A 12700-nucleotide genomic window follows, 5' to 3' on the forward strand; every position below is an offset into this window, starting at 1 on the left:
GCTTAAAATTTATTCAATAATAATATCAAAGATATTCTCAAAAATATTTATAAAAGAAAGACAGCTTTGTAGAGGAATTTTAATTTTCTGCACACTTTAGCGAAGCGGACCAAATTATCGCCTTGTGTCTGCATCGGAAGGATTTCAAAGTTGCACAACAATGTGTTACATGACCTAAGAGAGAGAGCATTTGGTTAGAAAACCGCCGGGTTTCATTGACCAGACGTTGTGTAAAGTAAAATGCCCAGTTGCTCGAAATGTCTACTACAGCAGGACGAGTTTTCACCGGTCTGACACGGATGGCGTTATGTCGAGGGATATTTATTCACAACAGAACAACGACCGTGAGGTTAGTGTCAATCTGGGTGGGTTTATGGAAAGCATGTTGACTGCAGTGTGTCAGTGGCAGGTTAATATTCAACGAGCAACAGTTTGTAAACGATACCAGGCTATGAAACAAAAGGGTATGAGTCGTTATGGATAACATTTACAGTTTTATAATTTGTTGAGGCAGCCTTAGAAATTGTCTCTAGATGGCATCATCACTGTGTCCGGTCCACCTCCTGGTCAACAGAGGACACAAATTAAAACAGAGGTGTACAATATGTATATATTATTATAGCCTGATCGATATTAGATTTTGAGGCTGACACAATGATTATATTTCAGGGATGGGATTAAAAAAAAAAAAAAAGAATGTCACGATATTCCTTGTTTTACATAATTTCCAGTTGTGTCATTGCTGATTATTTTTAATTAAGAAATGTTCCGTGTGGGACCTCCTATTACATTCAAATAATAGGACTCATTTACATCAGAAACTATATTCTTCTATGATTTTCATGTCATTTCTGTTACTTATGGATGGACGAGCAGCAGTCTACCTGTAGAAATTACCTGTTAATGTTCTCTATCATAAGTCCACTCAACAGTTTGACTTGTGATTGAATTAATATCATTCATTTAACTCAATATATAATCGTTGTATTACAAGTAAATGTCTTGCAGTAAATGTACACATGTATTTAAAGCACACTGTTGGTTATGTATCCTAAGAGCAAACCCTGAATATACATAAACTCTTTTAGTGGGGAGCAACAATGCCTAATATTTTACTACTTTATTATGTCTTATGTAATATAATCTAGCTGTGCGGATGAAATAACTTTAGTTAACCTTGATAATTACATAAGTGTAGAGTATTTTCCATCATTTTGTCTTTACTGATGCCCTTTTATTTCTTTGAAGATTTAATAGTGTGCGGTCCATAGCCCAGAGCTCCCAGCTGCTGGCCAGGTCCAAAAAGCCCGCAGATGAAGAGGTAAAGGACGAGCCCATCAAGTTTACTACCAGTAAAGCGAGTCACAGGACCTGGAAAGTTGAGCGGGCGATGGGGAGCCAGTTTCAGCGGCCTTGGTGGAAAGTTCTCCCCATCAGCCTGTTCATTGGCAGCTGTCTTTTGTGGTTTGCACTGAGAGAAGAGACTGACATTGATGTGCAGCTGGAGAAAAACCTGTATGAGCGCTTACCTGGCTTGCTACCAGAGGAGAAAGACCAAAATAAATCAGATTAATGCAGAACTTCAAGATGTATATATTAGTTTATATTTATTGTGACATTCACATCTGAAAGTGTAATGGAAACCGTCCATCACTGCGGAGTCATGAATTTTCTCCCTGGAACAAATGTAATGTCTCATTGCCTTCTGAGGTGTCTGAATCATGTGGATTAAAGATGACTGAGCTAATCACTTTCGCTTTACAATTGCTGTACATCCAAACAATTTCAATGCACCTATTCAACTTCAGTTTACTAGTCATGTTTTTGTTCTAGTCCTTTAAGAAAGTGGGGCTATGTCAGTGAATCCAAGTGAAATACTTAACCCACCCATGTAAAGCACAAATACTCATCCACAAAGTTGAGGTAGCGGAAAGTTTATTTACAGCACAAGAAATCCTATGACATGCACACACAGGATTTAACAGTTATCCTAAAATATATTTGCAAACCTGAGAAAGGAAGTGGAATATTTGTACAGATATGAAGCTCTATTCTACAGTGAACAGGACAATTGAGAGAAAGTTGATTAAAGAAAAAAAATGTATAAAAACATGCCTAAACTACAGATGACAAACCATGTGGCATACATGCTGGTAATAGTTCAAGATTTACAAAACAAAATCCCAGACAACCCCCACCCACCCCCACTAAAAAGATAAAACCCAGTGGAGCCTTTATGCACGCTCTCCTCTAATTCGCCTGGCCAGCTGAATGTCCTTGGGCATGATGGTGACCCTCTTTGCGTGAATTGCGCACAGGTTGGTGTCCTCAAACAATCCAACCAGGTATGCCTCGCTGGCTTCCTATATAGGGAGAAGGAAAAGTGTTTAGCGCCTCACTGGCTGACAAAATTCCAGTTTAGCAAATGGTAAGACTAAGCAAAGTGACTGCACATCTTACCTGGAGAGCGCCAATTGCTGCACTCTGGAAACGCAGATCAGTCTTGAAATCCTGAGCGATTTCCCTGACAAGACGCTGGAACGGCAGCTTCCTGATTAGCAGCTCAGTGGATTTCTGGTACCGACGGATCTCACGCAGAGCAACAGTACCGGGCCTACAAAGACAGATACGTTACTCACAACCCTAAAGGACACGTCACCATAGCAGTGAAACTTGAAAACTAACAAATGTGAAGATGCCATTACTGAGACACAGTGTAATCCTGATCCATATAAACACCACTAATACAGTGATAACACTTAAGTTGAACAAAGGTGTACCTGTATCTGTGGGGCTTCTTCACTCCGCCGGTGGATGGCGCGCTTTTCCTGGCAGCTTTAGTGGCCAGCTGCTTCCTAGGCGCCTTTCCTCCGGTGGATTTACGAGCGGTCTGCTTGGTACGAGCCATTTCTTACTTGAAGGTCTGAAAAACAAAAAAAATAAAACGCAGTCAGCAACGAATAAAATCCCCACATAATCACACCTACGTAAGCGTCAACTTCACCGGCCCAAATTATACTTTCGTTCTCTCTCTTTTTTTTTTTTTTTTTTTTTTTTTTTTTTAAAACCAATGACACATGCGTCATATCCTCGTTAAAAGGACAAAAACATCTGCGTTACCATTGACAGTTACTACAGCTTAAACAAACATTTACCATAAAGCGCGGCATGGTTGAGATTTTTGTCGGGGAGCTCACAAATGAGCAACTCAGAATTAACGACAACGTCTACAATACAAAATGGTTTTACATGGTACACCAGGGTACGAGTCTATCTAAAGCACCGCCACCATTAAGCTACAGGGGACACACACGTTTCTGTGCTCCTCTAGCGAGCAAATTTAAAGCTAGCATGGACGGTTGCAAAATGGCGCCAGCTAACCACCATAGAGGCTTACACCAATATAAAGACGAGGTTCTCACAGAAACAAGTTGATAATCGGACAGACAAGTTATGTTAACGCTTACCGGACGTATTAAAAGTGTTTATTGGTGAGTGAAGTTTGTAAAGAGTATCTAAATAAAGCTATCAGTTAGCCGCTGGCTATGGCGCGCGCTGTTTTGTTGTCAATGGATTAACGTTAGTCTACCCGCAATTTAACGTCCGTTGGCGACACGAAATTCAAAGTTCTCCGTACAGTTGACGGCAACCAGCGCCGAGTTTAGAAAACATTAATAAAATCGTAAAAACTCAAGCTCACCTTCTCTGTGTTTGTTTTCCGGGAAAGTAGTATCTCCTCCTGGCGTGGCGTTTCGGGTATTACTCAGAGGGAGCAGGAGGAGGTATTTATAGTCTGAGCGGAGCGGAGACCTACGTTTCGACTTGGAGCTCACATGATTGGTCCAGACGCAAATCTCAGACGGAATGTGATTGGTGGAGGAAAATATGAGGAAGTCTGCCTCTGCATTTGAAGTAGAATGGATCAAGGAATGCTTTATTTTAAAATAAGGAATAGACATATTTTTTGGTAATTCATCTTCCACAAGTTTGGCACTAGCTTTCGTTCCTACATGCTAAAGCTTTATCGAATTACTTAATAAATTATGGTTCTCCTGTTTTCTCCGATGACTGCATGGTTCCCTCTCTTTTTATTACATTAAACAAGAAAACTGTGTTTGTCTAAGGCGTAAAAGTCTTGACGACCTACGCTAATATAGCTCACCTAAAGAAATTATGCTAGTATCTGACAGAACCTGGATAGATTATTCAGGATCTGTTATAGTAATATTTAGAATAGTTCTATTGGCACCAGACAACAGGTCTGGACCACTGTCTGGTCCACTGTGCCTGTTAAAAAAGGAGGGAAATGGATACAAAGAGCACACATTCACTTAGTCAGCAGCATGGTGATAAAATCCTGTTGTCTGTCTTTGGAATTACCCCTTAGTGTTAATATTATGTATTTTCCTGCATTTATAACTAATATGTGAAATTAAATATTCAATATTTCATTTTCGTTCATTTAGCTGTCTTTATTGTTTTGGTTGACGTGTTCGTCACTGTTTTTGCGTAAAAAAAAAAAACTTTTTTGGCAAGATTAATTTTCAGATTTATGAGCAAGTTAATCTGTGGTGAACTTCATCCATATTTTCTCTGTTATCTTGAATCCCTTTGTCTTGAAAATGAATGAACATAAATTTAAAATATTAACTTTAAAGGATATCATGTCACTTGTTTACGGTTAAACTAAGTTTTCAATGATTCATACAGATAATAAAGTCGTACGTGAGTCACCAGCGAGGCATGCAGGGTCACGTGACCAAACGGAACCATTGAGTGTTAAGGGTAATATTATCAGACGGACCTATTCTCGAGTGACGCTGGTGGTAAATTTCTGCTCGACGTGATGTTGTGGAAGCGAAGGGAACTAATAGTTTCATCAATCTTGTGCCTGTCATGCTGAACGTGTTTGAATCTGCGAGTTGAATAATTCAATCGTTCATGCGAGCTTCAACTGAAAACCTACAACACCGGAGGAAAGCATGACCGAGAAAAAGCTGCGGTTTATAGGTAGCTACATGATAACTATATTACATGTTTTACACAGCATTAGCTAAACACATTTCTGACTTGTTTTGCTGCATGCATGTGTTTGGTCTATTATACACATTTAGGGGCAAAATATTGGTTTTAAATCATCCAAAATGATTTAACAAAAATGTTGTGTTTTACATGTGTCACTATCTGTTACAAGTAAAGCCTTAAGTCACTTTACTGCCCACAAAAGTAAATAATGTCTTTGTATGTTCACTCTAAAGATATTGAAGTTAAATCCAACGGCTCCACCGCGACTGCAGGCAGAGTTGAGAAACCTCTCTGGGCTCGCAGTGACAACACCTTCAGATTTAACTTCTTGTCCGACAACAAAACTTCTCCTGTAGACAGAACTGAGCCGGCGACAAGCCAGATATCCTTTACAGGACAGGGCTCTGCTTTTGCCTTCAACTTTCAAATCCATCCTGTAGAAGACATGGAGAAAACAGAGACTGCAGACAACTCATCTGCAGGCGGCCAGCAGTGCGTACAAGAGGAGAAGCCTTCCCTTTCTCAGCAGGTCGACTCTTCACCCCAACCGTCCGTGCAATCAAAAACAAAGAAGAAGAAATCCGGAAAGAAAAAAGCTACAAGCACAGAGCCACAACAGAGACCAAGTGAGATGAGTCAAGGAGGTGAAGTCACGGAGCTGGTCAGTGTGTAACGGTGAAGTATTTACGGTGAGTTCTGGCTGAGCAGTTTGACTAGTTGATGTCTGAATGTGGCTTTTCTTTTAGAGTGCAGAAGAGCAGCTGAACAGACAGCTGGACTGGTGCATCGAGCAGCTGGAACTGGGATTGAAGTCTCAGAAGGGAACACCAAAACAGAGTTAGTGTAATACTTATCTAATGCAACACTGCACCTTTATACATTTAGCACTAAAATTAAATTTGCGTGATCTGATCAAGTGTTAAACAGGACCATATACAGATGCATAGGTGCTCTGAGGTTTAACTCAAATAATAGGATGTTGTCTCTCTCTGCAGAGGAGGAGGCTTCCCGTGCCCTGAAAACTCTGCGCAGCTCCAAAGCTCCTCTGGCCAAGAAGAGGCAGGTGATGAGAGCCATGAGCGGAGACTACAGGAAAAAAATGGAAGAGGAGAAGAGCAAGCAGTTCAAACTCATACAGAGTGGTGAGTGGATTGCAGCAGTGATTCGAGCAGTAGAAGCCTTCAGAGAGAGGAACTGTCTGGCTGATTGACAGGTTTTCTCCATTCCCGACAGAAATTGCATCAGCTCAGGTCAAAGTCGTGTCGGATTCTCCAAAGAAGTCTGTTTTCCACCGGAGAGCTGAAGTCAAAACGCAGACACCGGCTACTGGGGAGAACCAAACCGAAGCCCGGGATACACAGCCTCAGACACTTCACACTCAGGAGGAGACGTCAAATTTTGTCCTTATTCCATCAAAGGAGGAGTTCTGCTTCAATTTTCTCTGATTTGTGTCCTGAAGGAAAACTCTTCACCTTACAGTATGTTGGAAGTAAAGTGCCACTTGCTCAGCCTGAAGGCTTTGCTCTGAAATCTGTGCTGGACATGATAGCAACAGTCAACAACCTGTAATCTGATATTTTATGTTAGTTTATGCATATTTGAGCAACATCACTGTTCATTGGTCTCTGTAACATATATCTAAATAAAAGTTTTGTATATTTGTTTGCAGTTTCTTTGTTCAGTATGATGCAAAACTATTGCAAACTAGGTTTTTAAAACAATCATTTACTATTACAGTTTCATTCAATGCATGCAATTTTTCTAAATATTAGTTTTCAGTTCAGGCTTTTTTTTTTATTTGCGTAGTTCTCCACAGATTGTAAGAGAAGTTTTTAGTGATAAACAGATTCATTTAGTTGTCTTATTTTTTTCCAAGATTATGAAAATGTTGGTTAGAATCTTCTTTTGTATTTAAGTGCATGGTTTCAGATTCACTCAAATCTCCAAACAACTAAATAGATTGAGACAAAGTGGTTTTAAGCAGCAGCCTCATCAAATATCATCTAGTGATACTGGTTCATTCATGTTGGCTCTCTGATTATTCAATATGCATTGTAAATAGTTCCTAACATTTACTGCTTGAGACAATTACATCAGTTTATGTCAGGTTGGTTAAAATAAATAGAAAGTCCTTCAATGGCGTATAGGTTATACATCTTGTAAAGTATTGTTATAACTTTTTTTATATAGTTAAAAAAAATACATATTCTTCTTTATTAACTGTAATAATTTTAGCCATTTCCTTTTTTATTGTTTTGGTTCCCTGCGACTCTCAAACAGGAAAAGGCGGAGTATGGTCCAACACGGACACATTTGAGTGTGACACACAAAACAGAAAAGTTTCGGCTGCTGAGTAAACAAACTCCCTTCTGAGTGTAAGTTTTAACTCATTGCATTTGTCTGCAATAGGAAAGGTGAGATTATTTGTGTAATTTGCGTTTGATGGTTTTCAGGAGTTTACTGAAGTCGCAGCTCATTGTGAAGTTTTTAGGTGGAGAAAAGTTTGAACCGTATCTCGCTAAGCTAAACTAGCCAAAAGAGCAATCATGGAAGTTAGCTTGAGGAATTGAAGATAATAAATCAGCATTGTTAGCGTTGTTTATTGGTTTGTTACTCTCTAAACTCTGTTTAAGTCAGTGGCTCTAGCTGTCTAATAACCAGGTAATATTAGAGTGTAAATCCAGGGATCTGTAGTTCAGAGTATGTTGTGGCGCTGCTTTGTCACTGCATCTCTGTTTTCATGTGTTAGGAGGGCCCAGTGAAAATGTCTGAGTTAAGTGATGAGGCCAGTGAATCAGAGCAGCTGGGTGCCAGCCTCTCCCTGTGGCTGGGCGACTCCCTGGTGCGACCTGAGGAGCTGGATGTCCCTCTAGACCTCCACACAGCCTGCTCCATCGGCCAGTACGACGTGGTGGCTGAGTGCATTAAAAAGTAGGCGCCTCTAGTAGACATTTTATTAACGTTACCAGATGTGCTGATGTCCTCCACAGCCTTGCAACACGTCTGGTACACATGTGGCCGTGTTTGTTTTTCCAGGCGGGAGGTGGACCTGGATGGCAAGAACGTTGGAGGCTGGACCCCTCTCATGTATGCGTCTTATATCGGCCATGACAACATTGCAAATCTCCTGCTGGAGGCCGGGGTGAACGTGAACGCTACCACTGCCAAAGGGCTGACTCCGCTGATGCTGGCAGCGAGCTGTGGGAACGAAAGTATTGCATACTTTCTGCTTCAGGTACAAAATCACACTGTAATTGTTCATGGCATGTACATCAGGCTGTGACAAAGCCAGCGGTGTGTTTTTATGCAATTTCAAAACACTGTCCTGAACTTTCTTGGTTGGCATTTCAGTATCAACACTCTTCAGTGGTTTTTAGTCTGATTTTTCTTTCTTATCCCTAAAGCAAGGGGCCGAGCTGGAGCTGAAGGACTCTCGAGGCTGGACAGCTTTGTTCCACTGTACGGGCACCGGCCACCAACAGATGGTCAAGTTCCTGCTGGATAACAATGCCGACACCAATGTCAAGTTAGTGTCTTTGTTCTTCTCAACGACTGTAATCTGTGGATATTGAAGTTATTTTTTTTTTCTCACCCACAGGGAGCCAGTGTCTGGTTTCACCCCTCTGATGGAGGCTGCTGCTTCCGGACATGAAATCATTGTTCAGTACCTCCTTGATCATGTGAGTGCCTTACTGTCGACAGTCGGGCTTCTTGCTGTTTGATTTGTCAAAGACAGAGGGGTGAACCTGATGGCTTAGGGGTCTGGGTGAATTAACACATGGGGCTATAATGTCTTTGAGCCCCCGGTTTCGCTCCTAGCAAGTCGAGTCTTGTTTTGATATATTTTCTAGATCTGTGTTTCCAAAAATGAGAGGCAACGGTGTTACTGAAGCAGCCATGGTCCTGCTCAAATAGAAGTTGAGCCTTTTCTTAACGACATCTGTTTTCTGTCATTGATTTACAGAAAGTTAAAGTAGATGACCGCAACGCTAAAGGAGAGAATGCCCGCACCCTAGCCATGATGTATGGCTACACCAAGATCGCCAGCCTCATTGACTCACGTACTCCAAGAATTAAACCAGGTGTTTACGCAGTTTAATGTCAATTTTTTTTTTTTTGTTTTACAAAATTCGTTTTTGTATTTTTTTTTTTTGTCGTTTTATTTACCGATTCGTTCATGGGTTCCAACTTTCCAGGACACTTTGAAGACCTGAGCTCCTCTGAGGACTCGGACAGCGCGCCACCGAGGATAAGGCCAAGTCGAAACCGAGCTAAAGGCATCAGCATCCACGATGGGCCTCAGGCCATCGCCAAGTTCCGAGTAGGAGGCACCAGCAAACTGTGTGGTAGTGTCACATACATAAGATATCCTGTTTTCCAGACTATGTCTCAACTGAGCATTAACTGTGAGGTGGTTATGAAGTCAAATTACACAAACAATTCAGTTAACTTTGTGAACAGTGTGTGTAGTTTTTCCTTGCATTCTGAAATACATTAGAGGTGTCATCACTGAAATGATGTCAAAATGTTGAGGAGACGCTGTCTGAGCAGTTAAGCTCACAGCCTTATTATGACTAAAGTGCTCCATTAGTGGCTTCCATTCATTACTATAGTTACGTGTTGGACAGTTGTTAATGTCACTTTTGTCCTCATAGATCAACCTGCTGTGCCGCCAGGCTACATGACATTTCGTGATATTGGTGAACAAAGTGAGGACATCCGTTACCGTGACGTGACCTCACCCATCAATGAGTTAGATGGCCAGAGCAGCAGCAGCAGAGGTGAGAGGCCAGTGTTGTGACATCTGAAATAATTAGATATGTCTTGGAAAGAAATATAGCAGCTGGAATGATCATTGATTGAAGTAATGTCCTTTGGCGTGCTGAGTTGTGCTGAATGTCAGCCAAAGCAATTCGTTTTTTATGATGTCGCTGCAGATGACAGTCCGTTCTTTGACAATGACATGCCCACCATGAGGAGCAGCAGTAGCAGCAGCGAAGGCCTGCCTCATGTGATTGGCCTCAACTGGGAAGGCTCTGTGGAAAGTAATGAGGTGAATGCAAAGCCTGCAGATATGGAAACAAATAGCAGATTTTTCTAAATGTGTTGACAGCTTATTGTACCTTCCTCCACCAGGACTCTGATCAAGGCAAAAAGAGCAGCTCTCGCAGAGTAAATAAGGGTCATCACTCAAAAGGCAAGGCTCGTCATGGAAGCAATGATGCAGCTCACTCCAGTGGGACAGGAAGCTGTGGGATATGCACTCACGTTGGCCACCCACCTTCCTACACTGGTCCAAAGGCATGTCTGTGTTTACCCTGCGTTAACGTTTTAACGTACAAGTAATGATTTGCTTTGTGTCTGTTTTATGACCAGTTTATCCAGATTTTATCGAGATCCTGGCTTGGCCTAAATCTCTTATCCCTGCAGGATCTGGCAGAGTTCTTGGAGCAAATTGGCTTCTCTAAGTACCTCCCATTACTCGAAGAGCAAGACATTGACCTGCGGATATTCCTCACCCTGACAGAGAACGATCTCAAAGAAATAGGGATCACGTAAGACACTTCAGGCCATTCTTTTCAACCCTGAACATAAAGTGTTTCTTTCCTGGAACGTAAAACAAATCGTTGCTCTGCAGATTGTTTGGACCAAAGCGGAAGATGACTTCGGCCATTGCAAGATGGCACAGCAGCGCTCGACCACCCAGCGATGCTCTTGAACAGGCTTACGCTGACCAACTCGAGGCTGAGATGCAAGAGATGGCCATTCAACTACACAAGGTAACTAGAAAGCAAATATTCAGTACATGTGTGACTTTTCCTGACTTCACTGAAAACCCTTTCTCAGTGATCTAACTCTGTCTGTGCAGCGCTGCGAGGAAGTCGAGAGCCTGCAGAGTCAGGTGTCACAGGAGAAGGAGCTGCGAACAGTGATGGAAGGATGTCTGATGGAGGACAAAATGGCATGGAAGAAAGTCCACGCTGAGCTGGTGGACAACCACCGGCTGGCTCAGGACATGAACAGCATCCTGGCAAAAGCAAGGGCCTGCTGCGCTGAACTGCTCTCCTGTTTGACTACAGATGGGAACAGCAGCTCTTACATTGACATGAAAGATAAAACTAAAAGTGACACGGGTGTTAAAGGTAAGTTAAGCTAGGCTGAGTTGGGTAACCCATTTAAATTTAAATTTTAAAACAAGTGATTTGACATCTTCTTGTAGCCGGAGAGAGGCTGACAAGTTCCAGTATTGTAGAGCTGATGAAGAAGCTGGATTCGTTTGAAGAAGATCTTGGTAAGAAAGTTTAAAGCTCAGAGATAAAAGTGGATATTCTTGATCACTGGAGTCCAATGTCTTTTTGTTTCATCATCACAGGAGGAAGTCTGCAAACCATGCTTCAGAGTCTGAGGCGACTGAGCGCCCCGGAAAATGTCTCCGATAGCTGGGAACGGCCTTAAGCATTTCAGGTGACTAAAAACTCACTGGATTCAACAGATGTGGAAGGAGCTCATCAACTACTAAAATGAGTGACCACCGTTTGCCTTTTAACGTTTTTTTTGCAGGGGCTTCTGCTAATATTTGACGGAGGGTGATCTAACCACCCTAAACAATCTCAGTGAAATGGGAGAAGGCCAAAGACAAGGCCAGCCCTGCCAGACCTGAGCGGCTCTGGAAGGGACGCAGACCTGCTGCTCATTTGGGATTGGCTGACGGACCAGAGCTCGCCAGAAGCGAACAAGGCCAAGGGCAACGCAGCTGCTGCAGGAATATGACAAGCAGGCAGAAAGGGTACCTGACCCTCACACGCTTGTGCTGGTGTATGCAGGACTCCTGTAGTTGAGATGTGCAAATGCACAAGACAGGAGGAGGGAGAGGAGATACTGAGTGTGGATCAGAGGCTGTAATACTGTGATGTGATTCTAAGAGTGTGTCTTAGAGCGACAACATCAGTTATCTGCAAAACAGATAATTATGCAAGAAAAACACTTTTTAAGAGAGCTGAGAGTATCTGATCTACGGTTCAGTATTTATGTTGTGTGCAAAATTATCAAAAGTACTGCAAAATCATTGTTTTTAGTGGTGAGATGAATTCATGTTGCATTGAATAGAAAAAAAACATTTAATAATGATTAAAAGATATTTTAGAACAAGCTTGTAAAGTTGTGTGAATACTTTAAGCATAATTTTATCGGTTTCAGATTAGTCTGACTGTTAATGTGGTCAATATTTAATCAGTTGATGGTACTGGGGAGACTGAGCTCCAGCGTCAGGGAATCCCATCCTGATCATCAGGGTGTCCTCTTATGGAGTACGTCTAAAAACACTCCTCTATTGTGCCCTGGGAACAGGCAGTAAATCAATGAGATGACAGTTAATGCTCAGTAACAACCTTGGCACGATACGGATGTTGGCTGGGTTTAGCTTTAACTGATCCAGATACACCAGGATCAGGCCCGAGCACAGGTATCAGGTACTCAGCTCATACATGCACACATGTCATGTTTCCTTAAGTGAAATGTAGAAATGTTGTTACACTTTTATTAAGCAATAATATGGCGGCGATGGGCACCATTCATAACTCAGACAAAGCACTTTTGTTGAGGTTTATCTGGTCAGAAGTTGTCTCTTTTGGCCCTGACACACATCTGTTGTGTATCTCACCCGTGGTGTAATACA

At 41.9% G+C, this 12700-nt stretch overlaps 4 protein-coding genes across 4 annotated transcripts; 3 read left to right on the forward strand and 1 right to left on the reverse strand.

The window, feature by feature from the left end:
• The first annotated feature begins 172 nt into the window (after nt 1–172).
• On the forward strand, nt 173–1809 carry uqcc4 (ubiquinol-cytochrome c reductase complex assembly factor 4). Its single transcript, XM_084566995.1, has 2 exons — nt 173–349; nt 1249–1809. Exons 1-2 carry the CDS (start codon nt 258–260, stop codon nt 1571–1573), a joined length of 417 nt encoding a protein of 138 aa, XP_084423121.1. The 5' UTR covers nt 173–257; the 3' UTR covers nt 1574–1809.
• Nucleotides 1810–1918: 109 nt separating this feature from the next.
• Nucleotides 1919–3795, reverse strand: h3f3d (H3 histone, family 3D). Its single transcript, XM_084566994.1, has 4 exons — nt 3701–3795; nt 2781–2923; nt 2461–2614; nt 1919–2363 (listed from the first exon to the last, which is right to left on the reverse strand). Exons 2-4 carry the CDS (start codon nt 2906–2908, stop codon nt 2235–2237), a joined length of 411 nt encoding a protein of 136 aa, XP_084423120.1. The 5' UTR covers nt 2909–2923; nt 3701–3795; the 3' UTR covers nt 1919–2234.
• An 853-nt stretch (nt 3796–4648) lies between these two features.
• On the forward strand, nt 4649–6676 carry cUnh8orf33 (chromosome Un C8orf33 homolog). Its single transcript, XM_084568210.1, has 5 exons — nt 4649–5010; nt 5259–5686; nt 5772–5862; nt 6021–6167; nt 6259–6676. Exons 1-5 carry the CDS (start codon nt 4983–4985, stop codon nt 6468–6470), a joined length of 906 nt encoding a protein of 301 aa, XP_084424336.1. The 5' UTR covers nt 4649–4982; the 3' UTR covers nt 6471–6676.
• Nucleotides 6677–7335: 659 nt separating this feature from the next.
• On the forward strand, nt 7336–12157 carry anks3 (ankyrin repeat and sterile alpha motif domain containing 3). The gene is made up of 16 exons (XM_084567747.1): nt 7336–7400; nt 7775–7956; nt 8062–8260; nt 8430–8551; nt 8624–8705; nt 8990–9107; nt 9222–9371; nt 9681–9806; nt 9963–10078; nt 10162–10326; nt 10456–10580; nt 10664–10805; nt 10895–11168; nt 11246–11317; nt 11399–11490; nt 11587–12157. Exons 2-15 carry the CDS (start codon nt 7790–7792, stop codon nt 11479–11481), a joined length of 1941 nt encoding a protein of 646 aa, XP_084423873.1. The 5' UTR covers nt 7336–7400; nt 7775–7789; the 3' UTR covers nt 11482–11490; nt 11587–12157.
• Nucleotides 12158–12700: the final 543 nt, after the last annotated feature.

This window comes from Chelon labrosus, assembly GCF_963514085.1.
Source record: "Chelon labrosus genome assembly, chromosome: 19".
NCBI lineage: Eukaryota > Metazoa > Chordata > Actinopteri > Mugiliformes > Mugilidae > Chelon > Chelon labrosus.

Excerpts from the sequence above, each read along its gene's own strand:
- uqcc4 (XM_084566995.1), top strand. The coding sequence starts at position 258 with ATGTCTACTACAGCAGGACGAGTTTTCACCGGTCTGACACGGATGGCG. Across the intron at positions 350-1,248 it reads AACAGAACAACGACCGTGAG|ATTTAATAGTGTGCGGTCCA; the intron begins GTTAGTGTCAAT and ends ATTTCTTTGAAG.
- h3f3d (XM_084566994.1), bottom strand. The coding sequence starts at position 2,908 with ATGGCTCGTACCAAGCAGACCGCTCGTAAATCCACCGGAGGAAAGGCG. Across the intron at positions 2,615-2,780 it reads AAGAAGCCCCACAGATACAG|GCCCGGTACTGTTGCTCTGC; the intron begins GTACACCTTTGT and ends CTGTCTTTGTAG. Across the intron at positions 2,364-2,460 it reads CAGCAATTGGCGCTCTCCAG|GAAGCCAGCGAGGCATACCT; the intron begins GTAAGATGTGCA and ends CTCCCTATATAG.
- cUnh8orf33 (XM_084568210.1), top strand. The coding sequence starts at position 4,983 with ATGACCGAGAAAAAGCTGCGGTTTATAG. Across the intron at positions 5,687-5,771 it reads GAGGTGAAGTCACGGAGCTG|AGTGCAGAAGAGCAGCTGAA; the intron begins GTCAGTGTGTAA and ends CTTTTCTTTTAG. Across the intron at positions 5,863-6,020 it reads GAAGGGAACACCAAAACAGA|AGGAGGAGGCTTCCCGTGCC; the intron begins GTTAGTGTAATA and ends CTCTCTCTGCAG.
- anks3 (XM_084567747.1), top strand. The coding sequence starts at position 7,790 with ATGTCTGAGTTAAGTGATGAGGCCAGTGAATCAGAGCAGCTGGGTGCC. Across the intron at positions 8,261-8,429 it reads TTGCATACTTTCTGCTTCAG|CAAGGGGCCGAGCTGGAGCT; the intron begins GTACAAAATCAC and ends TTATCCCTAAAG. Across the intron at positions 10,079-10,161 it reads GCTCTGTGGAAAGTAATGAG|GACTCTGATCAAGGCAAAAA; the intron begins GTGAATGCAAAG and ends TTCCTCCACCAG.